At 56.9% G+C, this 18096-nt stretch overlaps 1 protein-coding gene across 1 annotated transcript; it reads right to left on the reverse strand.

Annotated features, from left to right (window-relative positions):
• Window positions 1-3435: 3435 nt before the first annotated feature.
• On the reverse strand, window positions 3436-10818 carry LOC147086589 (dolichyl-diphosphooligosaccharide--protein glycosyltransferase subunit KCP2-like; the record flags this gene model as incomplete). Its single annotated transcript, XM_085978366.1, has 2 exons — window positions 3436-3687; window positions 10664-10818. Coding segments are annotated over 2 exons (270 nt in total), but the record flags the coding sequence as incomplete, so codon positions are not given.
• Window positions 10819-18096: the final 7278 nt, after the last annotated feature.

Here is an 18096-nt window from a genome sequence, read left to right on the forward strand (position 1 = left end):
TACTCAACGACTGAGCCTCCACAGCCCTCTGGGGCAGAGAATTCCAAAGATTCACCGCCCTCTGAGTGAAGAAATTCCTCCTCATCTCAGTCCTCAATGGCCGACCCCTTATCCTGAGACTGTGACCCCTGGTTCTCGACTCTCCAGCCAGGGGGAAACAACCTCTCAGCATCTACCCTGTCAATCCCCCTCAGAATCTTGTATGTTTCAATGAGATCACCTCTCATTCTTCTAAACTCCAGAGAGTATCGGCCCATTCTACACAATCTCTCCTCATAGGACAGCCCTCTCATCCCAGGGATCAATCTGGTGAACCTTCGTTGCCCCGCCTCCAAGGCAAGTATATCCTTCCTTAGATAAGGAGACCAGAACTGTGCCCAGTACTCCAGGTGTGGTCTGACCAAGGCCCTGTACAATTGTAGCAAGACTTCCTCACTCTTATACTCCAACCCCCTTGCAATAAAGGCCAACATGCCATTTGCCTTCCTAATTGCTTGCTGTACCTGCATGCTAGCTTTCTGTGTTTCTTGCACGAGGACACCCAAATCTCTCTGAACAGCAACATTTGAAAGTTTCTCACCATTTAAAATAAATATTGTTTTTCTATTCTTCCCACCACTCCAGAGACTTGAGCCCCATAATCCAGGCCGCACCTGGGGAGAGAGAAGCAGTGTTGAGGTTTCAAAGGTCGATGACGGAAGGTCGCCGAGCTGAAACGTTGACTCATGTTTCTCTCTCTCGCTCTCTCCACTGAGCGTTTCCAGCGATGTTTCTGTTTGTATTTCATCCGGATCCTTTCTCCCATTTGCTTTGTGGGATCTTGCTGTGCACGGATTGGCTGCCGCGTTTCCCACATTTACAGCAGCGACCGCACTTCAGAAAAAGCACTTCATTGGCTGTGAAGCGCTTTGGGACGTCCTGAGGTGGTGAAAGGCATCGTATACAAAGGCAAGGTCTGTCTCTGTCGGCTTATTCTGTGCTTGGATGAGAATCACCAACGTCAAATACACAGAGCGCAGGGCAGGTTTACACCACCAGAGAGCGGCTGACTAGCCGAGAGCAGGACAGACGATACACGTTCCTGGGGCGCGGGGCGTGGGTTGGGGCGAGGGAGAAGGAATTTTCTATTCCATAAGACATCTTCTGACGTCCCAGAGCGCTTCACAGCCAATGAGGTACTTTTTGAAGCGTGGTCACTGTTGTAATGTAGGAAACGCTGCAGCCGATTTGCGCACAGCAAGCTCCCACAAACAGCAATGCGATAATGACCGGATCATCTGTTTTAGTGATGTTGGTTGAGGGATAAATATTGGCCCCAGGACACCGGGGAGAACTCCCCCTGCTCTTCTTCCAATAGTGGCCGTGGGATCTTTTACATCCACCCGAGAGGGCAGACGGGGCCTCGGTTTAACGTCTCATCCGAAAGACGGCCCCTCCGACAGTGCGGCGCTCCCTCAGTACCGCCCCTCCGACAGTGCGGCGCTCCCTCAGTACCGCCCCTCCGACAGTGCGGCGCTCCCTCAGTACCGCCCCTCCGACAGTGCGGCGCTCCCTCAGTACTGCCCCTCCGACAGTGCGGCGCTCCCTCAGTACTGCCCCTCCGACAGTGCAGCGCTCCCTCAGTACCGCCCCTCCGACAGTGCGGCGCTCCCTCAGTACCGCCCCTCCGACAGTGCGGCGCTCCCTCAGTACCGCCCCTCCGACAGTGCGGCGCTCCCTCAGTACCGCCCCTCCGACAGTGCGGCGCTCCCTCAGTACCGCCCCTCCGACAGTGCGGCGCTCCCTCAATACCGCCCCTCCGACAGTGCGGTGCTCCCTCAGTACCGCCCCTCCGACAGTGCGGCGCTCCCTCAGTACCGCCCCTCCGACAGTGCGGCGCTCCCTCAGTACTGCCCCTCCGACAGTGCGGTGCTCCCTCAGTACTGCCCCTCCGACAGTGCGGCTCTCCCTCAGTACTGCCCCTCCGACAGTGCGGCGCTCCCTCAGTACTGCCCCTCCGACAGTGCGGCGCTCCCTCAGTACCGCCCCTCCGACAGTGCGGCGCTCCCTCAGTACTGCCCCTCCGACAGTGCGGCGCTCCCTCAGTACTGCCCCTCCGACAGTGCGGCGATCCATCAGTACTGCCCCTCCGACAGTGCGGCGCTCCCTCAGTACTGCCCCTCCGACAGTGCGGTGCTCCCTCAGTACTGCCCCTCCGACAATGCGGTGGTCTCTCAGTACTGCCCCTCCGACAGTGCGGCCCACCCTCCGTACTGCCCCTTCGACAGTGCGGCGCTCCCTCAGTACTGCCCCTCCGACAGTGCGGCGCTCCCTCAGTACTGCCCCTCCGACAGTGCGGTGGTCCCTCAGTACTGCCCCTCCGACAGTGCGGCGCTCCTTCAGTACTGCCCCTCCGACAGTGCGGCGCTCCCTCAGTACTGCCCCTCCGACAGTGCGGTGGTCCCTCAGTACTGCCCCTCCGACAGTGCGGCCCACCCTCAGTACCACCCCTCCGACAGTACTGCCCCTCCGACAGTGCGGCGTTCCTTCAGTACTGCCCCTCCGACAGTGCGGCGCTCCCTCAGTACTGCCCCTCCGACAGTGCGGCGCTCCCTCAGTACTGCCCCTCCGACAGTGCGGTGGTCCCTCAGTACTGCCCCTCCGACAGTGCGGCGCTCCCTCAGTACTGCCCCTCCGGCAGTGCAGCGCTCCCTCAGTACTGCCCCTCCGACAGTGCAGCGCTCCCTCAGTACTGCCCCTCCGACAGTGCGGCGCTCCCTCAGTACTGCCCCTCCGACAGTGCAGCGCTCCCTCAGTACTGCCCCTCCGACAGTGCAGCGCTCCCTCAGTACTGCCCCTCCGACAGCGCGGCGCTCCCTCAGTACCGCCCCTCCGACAGTGCGGCGCTCCCTCAGTACTGCCCCTCCGACAGCGCGGCGCTCCCTCAGTACTGCCCCTCCGACAGTGCGGCACTCCCTCAGTACTGCCCCTCCGACAGTGCGGCGCTCCCTCAGTATTGCCCCTCCGACAGTGCGGCGCTCCCTCAGTACTGCCCCTCCGACAGTGCGGCGCTCCCTCAGTACTGCCCCTCCGACAGTGCGGCGCTCCCTCAGTACCGCCCCTCCGACAGTGCGGCGCTCCCTCAGTACTGCCCCTCCCACAGTGCGGCGCTCCCTCAGTACCGCCCCTCCGACAGTGCGGCACTCCCTCAGTACTGCCCCTCCGACAGTGCGGCGCTCCCTCAGTACTGCCCCTCCGACAGTGCGGCGCTCCCTCAGTACTGCCCCTCCGACAGTGCGGCGCTCCCTCAGTACTGCCGCTCCGACAGTGCGGCGCTCCCTCAGTACTGCCCCTCCGACAGTGCGGCGCTCCCTCAGTACTGCCCCTCTGACAGTGCGGCGCTCCCTCAGCCTCCCGAGACTTGGCGCGAGTCAGAAACCAGCTCAACTCCCGTCGTAACAAAATCAAACCGGTCTTTATTGTGGGAACGAGAACCGACAGCCGAGTGCAGCCAGCGAGCTGTCCCCAACCCCCTCCACCCCCGCAGACGGGATTCGGGGGTTCCGGGTCCAAGTGCGGGCGGGGGTGGGGGCTCAGTTCTTCTTCTTCTTGGGTGCCTTGGAGGCGAGGAGGGGCGGGGGCCCCGCCTGGTACAGGGCGGCCGACAGCCTGTTGATATAGTAGAGCCCAATCATCGAGAAGATGAAGCTGGGGAGAGAGAGAGAGAGAGATCGACGCCTTCCGTTAGCCCCGGGGTGACAGCAAAGGTTGCGACCCCTCGCTCAGGTCACAGGTCACGCTGACCGTAAACCCACCACCCCCACCCTCCCCTGTACCCGCGAGACGGGGAACTCCACGAAGATGCCGACCATCCGACGTGCTATTCGACTGTGGAGACCGTCAGCCGAGCGCCGACACCCAGCGGGTGAGGGGTAAACCTGGCGCTGTTTGGGCTGCGAACCCTTGGCCCACTTGTCCGGCAGGGTAAAAGGGGGATAACCGCGGACCCCCAGATTTCAAACGTCTTTGACAATATGTTTTTCCCCCCCTCCCCCCCACCCCCCACTCGCTCCCCAAGAGGCACCAGTTTCCTCTTGGGGGGGTAACGGGTCCAGCAGGGCTAGCGGCGGTGTTCGGTCCCGAGGGTGGGTCAGCGGGAGGCGCGCAGCGCGCGAGGGACGCAGACTGGCTCCGTCGCACCCTCACTGAGGGACAACGCACCAGTCACAGAGAGCAGGAATCAGCGAGCACAGGAGGAGGCCACTCGGCCCATCGTGCCCGTGACGGCTCTTTGAAAGAGCTCTCCAATTAGCCCCACTCCCCCCTGCTCGTCCCCCACAACCCGGCAAAAGTTTCCTCCTTAAACACAGATTAGGCAGTGGGGTGAGAGCGGGGCAGTGGGATTAGTTTGGGGATTGATACAGGGCTATGGGGAGAGAGCGGGGCAGTGGGATTAGTTTGGGGATTGATACAGGGCTATGGGGAGAGAGCGGGGCAGTGGGATTAGTTTGTGGATTGATACAGGGCTATGGGGTGAGAGCGGGGCAGTGGGATTAGTTTGGGGAGTGATACAGGGCTATGGGGAGAGAGTGGGGCAGTGGGATTAGTTTGGGGATTGATGCAGGGCTATGGGGAGGGAGCGGGGCAGTGGGATTAGTTTGGGGATTGATACAGGGCTATGGGGAGGGAGCGGGGCAGTGGGATTAGTTTGGGGATTGATACAGGGCTATGGGGTGAGAGCGGGGCAGTGGGATTAGTTTGGGATTGATACAGGGCTATGGGGAGAGTGCGGGGCAGAGGGATAAGTTTGGGGATTGATACAGGGCTATGGGGAGAGAGCGGGGCAGTGGGATTAGTTTGGGATTGATACAGGGCTATGGGGAAAGAGCGGGGCAGTGGGATTAGTTTGGGGATTGATACAGGGCTATGGGGTGAGAGTGGGGCAGTGGGATTAGTTTGAGGATTGATACAGGGCTATGGGGAGAGAGCGGGGCAGTGGGATTAGTTTGAGGATTGATACAGGGCTATGGGGTGAGAGCGGGGCAGTGGGATTAGTTTGGGGATTGATACAGGGCTATGGGGAGAGAGCGGGGCAGTGGGATTAGTTTGGGATTGATACAGGGCTATGGGGAGAGAGCAGGGCAGTGGGATTAGTTTGGGGATTGATACAGGGCTATGGGGAGAGAGCGGGGCAGTGGGATTAGTTTGGGATTGATACAGGGCTATGGGGAGAGAGCGGGGCAGTGGAATTAGTTTGGGGATTGATACAGGGCTATGGGGAGAGAGTGGGGCAGTGGGTTTAGTTTGGGATTGATACAGGGCTATGGGGAGAGAGCGGGGCAGTGGGATTAGTTTGGGGATTGATACAGGGCTATGGGGAGAGAGCGGGGCAGTGGGATTAGTTTGGGGATTGATTCAGGGCTATGGGGAGAGAGCAGGGCAGTGGGATTAGTTTAGGATTGATACAGGGCTATGGGGAGAGAGCGGGGCAGTGGGATTAGTTTGGGGATTGACACAGGGCTATGAGGAGAGAGCGGGGCAGTGGGATTAGTTTAGGATTGATACAGGGCTATGGGGAGAGAGCGGGGCAGTGGGTTTAGTTTGGGATTGATACAGGGCTATGGGGAGAGAGCGGGGCAGTGGGATTAGTTTGGGGATTGATACAGGGCTATGGGGAGAGAGCGGGGCAGTGGGATTAGTCTGGGATTGATACAGGGCTATGGGGAGAGAGCGGGGCAGTGGGATTAGTTTGGGGATTGATACAGGGCTATGGGGAGAGAGCGGGGCAGTGGGATTAGTTTGGGGATTGATACAGGGCTATGGGGAGAGAGCGGGGCAGTGGGATTAGTTGGGGATTGATACAGGGCTATGGGGAGAGAGCGGGGCAGTGGGATTAGTTTGGGGATTGATACAGGGCTATGGGGAGAGAACAGGGCAGTGGGATTAGTTTGGGATTGATACAGGGCTATGGGGAGAGAGCGGGGCAGTGGGATTAGTTTGAGGATTGATACAGGGCTATGGGGAGAGAGCGGGGCAGTGGGATTAGTTTGGGGATTGATACAGGGCTATGGGGAGAGCGGGGCAGTGGGATTAGTCTGGGATTGATACAGGGCTATGGGGAGAGAGCGGGGCAGTGGGATTAGTTTGGGGATTGATACAGGGCTATGGGGAGAGAGCGGGGCAGTGGGATTAGTTTGGGGATTGATACAGGGCTATGGGGAGAGAGCGGGGCAGTGGGATTAGTTTGGGGATTGATACAGGGCTATGGGGAGAGAGCGGGGCAGTGGGATTAGTTTGGGATTGATACAGGGCTATGGGGAGAGAGCGGGGCAGTGGGTTTAGTTTGGGATTGATACAGGGCTATGGGGAGAGAGCGGGGCAGTGGGATTAGTTTGGGGATTGATACAGGGCTATGGGGAGAGAGCGGGGCAGTGGGATTAGTTTGGGATTGATACAGGGCTATGGGGAGAGAGCGGGGCAGTGGGTTTAGTTTGGGATTGATACAGGGCTATGGGGAGAGAGCGGGGCAGTGGGATTAGTTTGGGGATTGATACAGGGCTATGGGGAGAGAGCGGGGCAGTGGGATTAGTTTGGGGATTGATACAGGGCTATGGGGAGAGAGCGGGGCAGTGGGATTAGTTTGGGGATTGATACAGGGCTATGGGGAGAGAGCGGGGCAGTGGGTTTAGTTTGGGATTGATACAGGGCTATGGGGAGAGAGCGGGGCAGTGGGATTAGTTTGGGGATTGATACAGGGCTATGGGGAGAGAGCGGGGCAGTGGGATTAGTCTGGGATTGATACAGGGCTATGGGGAGAGAGCGGGGCAGTGGGATTAGTTTGGGGATTGATACAGGGCTATGGGGAGAGAGCGGGGCAGTGGGATTAGTTGGGGATTGATACAGGGCTATGGGGAGAGAGCGGGGCAGTGGGATTAGTTTGGGGATTGATACAGGGCTATGGGGAGAGAGCGGGGCAGTGGGATTAGTTTGGGGATTGATACAGGGCTATGGGGAGAGAGCGGGGCAGTGGGATTAGTTTGGGGATTGATACAGGGCTATGCGGAGAGAGTGGGGCAGTGGGATTAGTTTGGGGATTGATACAGGGCTATGGGGAGAGAGCGGGGCAGTGGGATTAGTTTGGGGATTGATACAGGGCTATGGGGAGAGAGCGGGGCAGTGGGATTAGTTTGGGGATTGATACAGGGCTATGGGGAGAGAGCAGGGCAGTGGGATTAGTTTAGGATTGATACACGGCTATGGGGAGAGAGCGGGGCAGTGGGTTTAGTTTGGGATTGATACAGGGCTATGGGGAGAGAGCGGGGCAGTGGGATTAGTTTGGGGATTGATACAGGGCTATGGGGAGAGAGCGGGGCAGTGGGATTAGTCTGGGATTGATACAGGGCTATGGGGAGAGAGCGGGGCAGTGGGATTAGTTTGGGGATTGATACAGGGCTATGGGGAGAGAGCGGGGCAGTGGGATTAGTTGGGGATTGATACAGGGCTATGGGGAGAGAGCGGGGCAGTGGGATTAGTTTGGGGATTGATACAGGGCTATGGGGAGAGAACAGGGCAGTGGGATTAGTTTGGGATTGATACAGGGCTATGGGGAGAGAGCGGGGCAGTGGGATTAGTTTGAGGATTGATACAGGGCTATGCGGAGAGAGTGGGGCAGTGGGTTTAGTTTGGGATTGATACAGGGCTATGGGGAGAGAGCGGGGCAGTGGGATTAGTTTGGGGATTGATACAGGGCTATGGGGAGAGAGCGGGGCAGTGGGATTAGTCTGGGATTGATACAGGGCTATGGGGAGAGAGCGGGGCAGTGGGATTAGTTTGGGGATTGATACAGGGCTATGGGGAGAGAGCGGGGCAGTGGGATTAGTTGGGGATTGATACAGGGCTATGGGGAGAGAGCGGGGCAGTGGGATTAGTTTGGGGATTGATACAGGGCTATGGGGAGAGAGCGGGGCAGTGGGATTAGTTTGGGGATTGATACAGGGCTATGCGGAGAGAGTGGGGCAGTGGGATTAGTTTGGGGATTGATACAGGGCTATGGGGAGAGAGCGGGGCAGTGGGATTAGTTTGGGGGTTGATACAGGGCTATGGGGAGAGAGCAGGGCAGTGGGATTAGTTTAGGATTGATACAGGGCTATGGGGAGAGAGCGGGGCAGTGGGTTTAGTTTGGGATTGATACAGGGCTATGGGGAGAGAGCGGGGCAGTGGGATTAGTTTGGGGATTGATACAGGGCTATGGGGAGAGAGCGGGGCAGTGGGATTAGTCTGGGATTGATACAGGGCTATGGGGAGAGAGCGGGGCAGTGGGATTAGTTTGGGGATTGATACAGGGCTATGGGGAGAGAGCGGGGCAGTGGGATTAGTTGGGGATTGATACAGGGCTATGGGGAGAGAGCGGGGCAGTGGGATTAGTTTGGGGATTGATACAGGGCTATGGGGAGAGAACAGGGCAGTGGGATTAGTTTGGGATTGATACAGGGCTATGCGGAGAGAGTGGGGCAGTGGGTTTAGTTTGGGATTGATACAGGGCTATCGGGAGAGAGCGGGGCAGTGGGATTAGTTTGGGATTGATACAGGGCTATGGGGAGAGAGCGGGGCAGTGGGATTAGTTTGAGGATTGATACAGGGCTATGCGGAGAGAGTGGGGCAGTGGGTTTAGTTTGGGATTGATACAGGGCTATGGGGAGAGAGCGGGGCAGTGGGATTAGTTTGGGGATTGATACAGGGCTATGGGGAGAGAGCGGGGCAGTGGGATTAGTCTGGGATTGATACAGGGCTATGGGGAGAGAGCGGGGCAGTGGGATTAGTTTGGGGATTGATACAGGGCTATGGGGAGAGAGCGGGGCAGTGGGATTAGTTGGGGATTGATACAGGGCTATGGGGAGAGAGCGGGGCAGTGGGATTAGTTTGGGATTGTTACAGGGCTATGGGGAGAGAGCGGGGCAGTGGGTTTAGTTTGGGGATTGATACAGGGCTATGGGGAGAGAGCGGGGCAGTGGGATTAGTTTGGGGATTGATACAGGGCTATGGGGAGAGTGCGGGGCAGTGGGATTAGTCTGGGATTGATACAGGGCTATGGGGAGAGAGCGGGGCAGTGGGATTAGTATGGGATTGATACAGGGCTATGGGGAGAGAGCGGGGCAGTGGGATTAGTTGGGGATTGATACAGGGCTATGGGGAGAGAGCGGGGCAGCGGGATTAGTTTGGGGATTGATACAGGGCTATGGGGAGAGAGCGGGGCAGTGGGATTAGTTTGGGGATTGATACAGGGCTATGGGGAGAGCGGGGCAGTGGGATTAGTTTGGGGATTGATACAGGGCTATGGGGAGAGAGCGGGGCAGTGGGATTAGTTGGGGATTGATACAGGGCTATGGGGAGAGAGCGGGGCAGTGGGATTAGTTTGGGGATTGATACAGGGCTATGAGGAGAGGGCGGGGCAGTGGGATTAGTTTGGGGATTGATACAGGGCTATGGGGAGAGAGCGGGGCAGTGGGATTAGTTTGGGGATTGATACAGGGCTATGTGGAGAGAGCGGGGCAGTGGGATTAGTTTGGGGATTGATATAGGGCTATGGGGAGAGAGCGGGGCAGTGGGATTAGTTTGGGGATTGATACAGGGCTATGGGGAGAGAGCGGGGCAGTGGGATTAGTTTGGGGATTGATACAGGGCTATGGGGAGAGAGCGGGGCAGTGGGAATAGTTTGGAGATTGATACAGGGCAATGAGGAGAGAGCGGGGCAGTGGGATTAGTTTGGGGATTGATACAGGGCTATGGGGAGAGAGCGGCGCAGTGGGATTAGTTTGGGGATTGATACAGGGCTATGGGGAGAGAGCGGGGCAGTGGGATTAGTTGTGGATTGATACAGGGCTATGGGGAGAGAGCGGGGCAGTGGGATTAGTTTGGGGATTGATACAAGGCTATGGGGAGAGAGCGGGGCAGTGGGATTAGTTTGGGGATTGATGCAGGGCTATGGGGAGAGAGCAGGGCAGTGGGATTAGTCTGGGATTGATACAGGGCTATGGGGAGAGAGCGGGGCAGTGGGATTAGTTTGTGATTGATACAGGGCTATGGGGAGAGAGCGGGGCAGTGGGATTAGTTTGGGGATTGATACAGGGCTATGGGGAGAGAGCGGGGCAGTGAGATTAGTTTGGGGATGGATACAGGGCTATGGGGTGAGAGCGGGGCAGTGGGATTAGTTTGGGGATGGATACAGGGCTATGGGGTGAGAGCGGGACAGTGGGATTAGTTTGGGGATGGATACAGGGCTATGGGGAGAGAGCGGGGCAGTGGGATTAGTTTGGGGATGGATACAGGGCTATGGGGAGAGCGGGGCAGTGGGATTAGTTTGGGGATGGATACAGGGCTATGGGGAGAGAGCGGGGCAGTGGGATTAGTTTGGGGATGGATACAGGGCTATGGGGAGAGCGGGGCAGTGGGATTAGTTTGGGGATGGATACAAGGCTATGGGGAGAGAGCGGGGCAGTGGAATTAGTTTGGGGATGGATACAGGGCTATGGGGAGTGGAATTAGCTTGCGATTGATCTAGCAATGAGCCAGCACAAATCTCGATGGGCTGAAAGGCCTCCTGCTCTGCCATGTAATTCTATGATTTGTACCGGGTGCAAGGCGAGGGGACGCCAGGGTGAGCGCGCGGATACACAGAGACACTTACCAGGTCGTGACACACACTCGGTGGATCAGCGCAGACGCAAAGAGAGACAGCAGGAGGCACACAGCGACTGGGGGAGGGCGAAGGAAGAAGAGAATTAATCTTTCGAACAACCCCAGCACTCGCAAAGAACCCCCCCGACAAGGGGCCCTGCGTAATTATTGAACTCGTTCGGGGCTGCACTGTTTAAGGTGGATGTGTAAGATCCCGCGGAACTATATCGAAGAGCAGTGAGGCACCACAAACAGATTAACCGCTCATTAATCGCAAGTGCTGTTTGCGGGATCTTGCTATGCTCAAAATGGTCTGCCAGTTTTGCCTAAATCAGTGACTGCATTCTAATGCAATTTGTCGGACGTGAAGTGTTCTGGGACAATGACACACTCCCCAGAGACCCCATTTAAATACTGACACACTCCCGGGGGCTCCCTGTAAATACTGACACACTCCCGGACACCCCCTGTCAATACTGACACACTCCCGGGGACCCCCTGTCAATACTGACACACTCCCAGGGACCCTCAGTAAATATGGACACACTCCCGGGGATCCCCTGTAAATACTGACACACTCCCGGGGATCCCCTGTAAATACTGACACACTCCCGGGGATCCCCTGTAAATACTGACACACTCCCAGGGACCCTCAGTAAATACTGACACACTCCCGGGGATCCCCTGTAAATACTGACACACTACCGGGAACACCCTGTAAATACTGACACACTCCCAGGGACCTCCTGTAAATACTGACACACTACCGGGAACACCCTGTAAATACTGACACACTCCCAGGGACCCCCTGTAAATACTGACACACTCCCGGGGACCCACTGTAAATACTGACACACTCCTGGGGACCCCCTGTAAATACTGGCACACTCCTGGGGACCCCCTGTAAATACTGGCACACTCCCGCGGACCCCCTGTAAATACTGACACACTCCCGGGGACCCCTGTAAATACTGACACACTCCCGGGGACCACCTGTAAATACTGACACACTCCCGGGGACCCCCTGTAAATACCGACACTCCCGGGGACCCCCTGTACATACTGACACACTCCCGCGGACCCTCTGTAAATGCTGACACACTCCCGGGGACCCCCTGTAAATACTGACACACTCCCGGGGACCACCTGTAAATACTGACACACTCCCGGGGACCCCCTGTAAATACTGACACACTCCCGGGGCCCCCCTGTAAATACTGACACACTCCCGGGGACCCCCTGTAAATACTGACACACTCCCGGGGACCCCCTGTAAATACTGACACACTCCCGGGGACCCCCTGTAAATACTGACACACTCCCGGGGACCCCTTGTAAATACTGACACACTCCCGGGGACCCCCTGTAAATACTGACACACTCCCGGGGACCCCCTGTAAATACTGACACACTCCCGGGGACCCCCTGTAAATACTGACACACTCCCGGGGACCCCCTGTAAATACTGACACACTCCCGGGGACACCCTGTAAATACTGACACACTCACGGGGACACCCTGTACATACTGACACACTCCCGGGGACCCCCTGTAAATGCTGACACACTCCCGGGGATCCTCTGTAAATACTGACACACTCACGGGGACTCCCTGTAAATGCTGACACACATAGAAACATAGAAGATAGGAGCAGGAGTAGGCCATTCGGCCCCTCGAGCCTGCTCTGCCATTCAATGAGATCATGGCTGATCATCCAAATTCAGTACCCTGTCCCTGCTTTCTCCCCATATCCCTTGATCCCTTTAGCCTTAAGAAATATATCCAACTCCTTCTTGAATATAGTTAATGAATTGGCCTCAACTGCCTTCTGAGAGAATTCCACAGGTTCACCGCTCTCTGGGTGAAGAAATTCCTCCTCATCTCTGTCCTAAATGGCTTACCCCTTATCCTTAGACTGTGACCCCTGGTTCTGGACTCCCCGACTATCGGGAACATCCTTCCAGCATCTAGTCTGTCTAGTCCTGTTAGAATTCTATAAGTTTCGATGAGATCCCCTCTCATTCTTCTAAACTCCAGTGAGTACAAGCCCAATTGACCCAATCTCTCCTCATACATCATTCCTGCCATCCCAGGTATCAGTCTGGTGAATCTTCGCTACACTCCCTCCATGGCAAGAACATCCTTCCTCAGATAAGGCGACCAAAACTGCACACAATACTCAAGATGTGGTCTCACCAAGGCCCTGTACAACTGCAGCAAGACATCCTTGCTCCTGTACTCGAACCCTCTCGCTACGAAGGCCAACATACCATTTGCCTTCTTAACCGCCTGCTGCCCCTGCATGCTTACCTTCAGCGACTGGTGCACAAGGACACCCAGGTCTCGTTGCACTTCCACTTCTCCCAATCTATTGCCATTCAGATAATAATCTGCCTTCCTGTTTTTGACACCAAAGTGGATAACCTCGCTTTTATCCACATTATACTGCATCTGCCATGCTTCTGCCCAATCACCCAACCTGTCCAAATCATCCTGGAGTTTCTCGGTATCCTCCTCACAACACACACGCCCACCCAGCTTTGTGTCGTCTGCAAACTTGGAGATATTACATCTAGTTCCCTTGTCTAGATCATAAATATATATTGTGAATAGCTGGGGTCCTAGAACCGATCCCTGCGGTACCCCACTAGTCACTGCCTGCCACTCGGAAAAAGACCCGTTTATCCCAACTCTTTGCTTCCTGTCTGCCAACCAGTTCTCTATCCAATTCAGTACCTTGCCCCCAATCCCATGTGCCCTGTAAATACTGACACACTCCCGGGGACCCCCTGTCAATACTGACACACTCCCGGGGACCCCCTGTAAATACTGACAGTCTCCCGGGACCCCCTGTAAATATTGACACACTCCCGGGGACCCCCTGTAAATACTGACACACTCCCGGGGACCCCCTGTAAATACTGACACACTCCCGGGGACCCCCTGTAAATACTGACAGTCTCCCGGGACCCCCTGTAAATACTGACACACTCCCGGGGACCCCCTGCAAATACTGACACACTCCTGGGGACCCCCTGTAAATACTGACACACTCCCAGGGACCCCCACCCCCGTAAATACTGACACACTCCTGGGGACCCCCTGTAAATACTGACACACTCCCGGGGGCCCCCTGTAAATACTGACACACTCCCGGGGACCCCCTGTAAATACTGACACACTCCCGGGGACTCCCTGTAAATACTGACACACTCCCGGGGACCCCCTGTAAATATTGACACACTCCCGGGGGCCCCCTGTAAATACTGACACACTCCCGGGGACCCCCTGTAAATACTGACCCACTCCCGGGGATCCCCTGTAAATACTGACACACTCCCGGGGACCCCCTGTAAATACTGACCCACTCCCGGGGACCCCCTGTAAATACTGACACACTCCCGGGGACCCCCTGTAAATACTGACACACTCCCGGGGACCCCCTGTAAATACTGACACACTCCCGGGGACCCCCTGTAAATACTGACACACTCCCGGGGCCCCCCTGTAAATACTGGCACACTCCCAGGGACCCCCTGTAAATACTGACACACTCCCGGGGACCCCCTGTAAATACTGACACACTCCTGGGGACTCCCTGTAAATGCTGACACACCCCGGGGACTCCCTGTAAATACTGACACACTCCCGGGGACCCCCTGTAAATACTGACATACTCCCGGGGACCCCCTGTAAATACTGACACACTCCCGGGGACCCCCTGTAAATACTGACACACTCCCGGGGACCCTCTGTAAATACTGACACACTCCCGGGGACTCCCTGTAAAGACTGACACACTCCCGGGGACCCCCTGTAAATACTGACACACTCCCGGGGACCCCCTGTAAATACTGACATACTCCCGGGGACCCCCTGTAAATACTGACACACTCCCGGGGGCCCCCTGCAAATACTGACACACCCTTGGGGACCCCCTGTAAATACTGACACACTCCCAGGGACCCCCACCCCCGTAAATACTGACACACTCCTGGGGACCCCCTGTAAATACTGACACACTCCCGGGGGCCCCCTGTAAATACTGACACACTCCCGGGGGCCCCCTGTAAATACTGACACACTCCCAGGGACCCCCACCCCCGTAAATACTGACACACTCCCGGGGACACCCTGTAAATACTGACACACTCCTGGGGACTCCCTGTAAATGCTGACACACTCCCGGGGACCCCCTGTAAATACTGACACACTCCCGGGGACCCCCTGTAAATACTGACATACTCCCGGGGACCCCCTGTAAATACTGACACACTCCCGGGGGCCCCCTGTAAATACTGACACACCCTTGGGGACCCCCTGTAAATACTGACACACTCCCAGGGACCCCCACCCCCGTAAATACTGACACACTCCTGGGGACCCCCTGTAAATACTGACACACTCCCGGGGGCCCCCTGTAAATACTGACACACTCCCGGGGACCCCCAGTAAATACTGACACACTCCCGGGGACCCCCTGTAAATATTAACACACTCCCGGGGACCCCCTGTAAATATTAACACACTCCCGGGGACACTCTGTAAATACTGACACACTCCCAGGGACCCCCTGTAAATACTGACACACTCCCGGGGACCCCCTGTAAATACTGACACACTCCTGGGGACTCCCTGTAAATGCTGACACACTCCCGGGGACTCCCTGTAAATACTGACACACTCCCGGGGACCCCCTGTAAATACTGACACTCCCGGGGACCCCCTGTAAATACTGACACACTCCCGGGGACCCCCTGTATATACTGACACACTCCCGGGGACCCCCTGTAAATACTGACACTCCCGGGGACCCCCTGTAAATACTGACACACTCCCGGGGACCCGCTGTATATACTGACACACTCCTGGGGACACCCTGTAAATACTGACACACTCCCAGGGACCCCCTGTATATACTGACACACTCCTGGGGACCCCCTGTAAATACTGACACACTCCCGGGGACCCCCTGTAAATACTGACACACTCCCGGGGACCCCCTGTATATACTGACACACTCCTGGGGACCCCCTGTAAATACTGACACACTCCTGGGGACTCCCTGTAAATGCTGACACACTCCCGGGGACCCCCTGTAAATACTGACACACTCCCGGGGACCCCCTGTAAATACTGACACACTCCCGGGGACCCTCTGTAAATACTGACACACTCCCGGGGACCCCCTGTAAATACTGACACACTCCCGGGGATCCTCTGTAAATACTGACACACTCCCGGGGACCCCCTGTAAATACTGACACACTCCCGGGGATCCTCTGTAAATACTGACACACTCCCCGGGGACCCCCTGTAAATACTGACACACTCCCGGGGACCCCCTGTAAATACTGACACACTCCCGGGGACACCCCTGTAAATACTGACACACTCCCGGGGACCCCCTGTAAATACTGACACACTCCCTGGGGACCCTCTGTAAATACTGACACACTCACGGGGACTCCCTGTAAATACTGACACACTCCCGGGGATCCCCTGTAAATACTGACACACTCCCGGGGACTCCCTGTAAATACTGACACACTCCCGGGGACCCCCTGTAAATACTGACACACTCCCGGGGACCCCCTGTAAATACTGACACACTCCCAGGGACCCCCTGTAAATACTGACACACTCCCGGGACACCCTGTAAATACTGACACACTCCCGGGGACCCCCTGTATATACTGACACACTCTCTGGGACCCCCTGTAAATACTGACACACTCCCAGGGACCCCCTGTAAATACTGACACACTCCCGGGGACCCCCTGTAAATACTGACACACTCCCGGGGACCCCCTGTAAATACTGACACACTCCCGGGGACCCCCTGTAAATACTGACACACTCCCGGAGACCCCCCTGTAAATACTGACACACTCCTGGGGACCCCCTGTAAATACTGACACACTCCCGGGGACCCCCTGTAAATACTGACACACTCCCGGGGACACCCCCTGTAAATACTGACACACTCCCGGGGACCCCCTGTAAATACTGACACACTCCCGGGGTCCCCCTGTAAATACTGACACACTCCCGGGGACCCCCTGTAAATACTGACACACTCCCGGGGACACCCTGTAAATACTGACACACTCCCGGGGACCCCCTGTAAATACTGACACACTTCCGGGGACCCCCTGTAAATACTGACACACTCCCGGGGACCCCCTGTAAACACTGACACACTCCCGGGGACCCCCTGTAAACACTGACACACTCCCCGGGGACCCCCTGTAAATACTGACACACTCCCGGGGACCCCCTGTAAATACTGACACACTCCCGGGGACCCCCTGTAAATACTGACACACTCCCGGGGACCCCCTGTAAATACCGACACACTCCCGGGGACCCCCTGTAAACACTGACACACTCCCGGGGACCCCCTGTAAATACTGACACACTCCCGGGGACCCCCTGTAAATACTGACACACTCCCGGGGACCCCCTGTAAATACCGACACACTCCCGGGGACCCCCTGTAAACACTGACACACTCCCGGGGACCCCCTGTAAATACTGACACACTCCCGGGGACCCCCTGTAAATACTGACACACTCCCGGGGACCCCCTGTAAATACCGACACTCCCGGGGACCCCCTGTAAATACTGACACACTCCCGCGGACCCTCTGTAAATACTGACACACTCCCGGGGACCCCCTGTAAATACTGACACACTCCCGGGGACCCCCTGTAAATACCGACACTCCCGGGGACCCCCTGTAAATACTGACACACTCCCGCGGACCCTCTGTAAATACTGACACACTCCCGGGGACCCCCTGTAAATACTGACACACTCCCGGGGACCACCTGTAAATACTGACACACTCCCGGGGACCCCCTGTAAATACTGACACACTCCCGGGGCCCCCCTGTAAATACTGACACACTCCCGGGGACCCCCTGTAAATACTGACACACTCCCGGGGACCCCCTGTAAATACTGACACATTCCCGGGGACCCCCTGTAAACACTGACACACTCCCGGGGACACCCTGTAAATACTGACACACTCCCGGGGACCCCCTGTAAACAGTGACACACTCCCGGGGACCCCCTGTAAATACTGACACACTCCCGGGGACCCCCTGTAAATACTGACACACTCCCGGGGACCCCTTGTAAATACTGACACACTCCCGTGGACCCCCTGTAAATACTGACACACTCCCGGGGACCCCCTGTAAATACTGACACACTCCCGGGGACCCCCTGTAAATACTGACACACTCCCGGGGACCCCCGTGTAAATACTGACACACTCCCGGGGTCCCCCTGTAAATACTGACACACTCCCGGGGACCCCCTGTAAATACTGACACACTCCCAGGGACCCCCTGTAAATAATGACACACTCCCGGGGACCCCGTGTAAATACTGACACACTCCCAGGGAATCCCGTGGTCCTCAGGTTAAAC

This window comes from Somniosus microcephalus, unplaced genomic scaffold, assembly GCF_052327205.1.
Source record: "Somniosus microcephalus isolate GS21.2 unplaced genomic scaffold, FLI_Smic_1.0 unresolved_chr7, whole genome shotgun sequence".
In the NCBI taxonomy this organism is placed as follows: Eukaryota; Metazoa; Chordata; class Chondrichthyes; order Squaliformes; family Somniosidae; genus Somniosus; species Somniosus microcephalus.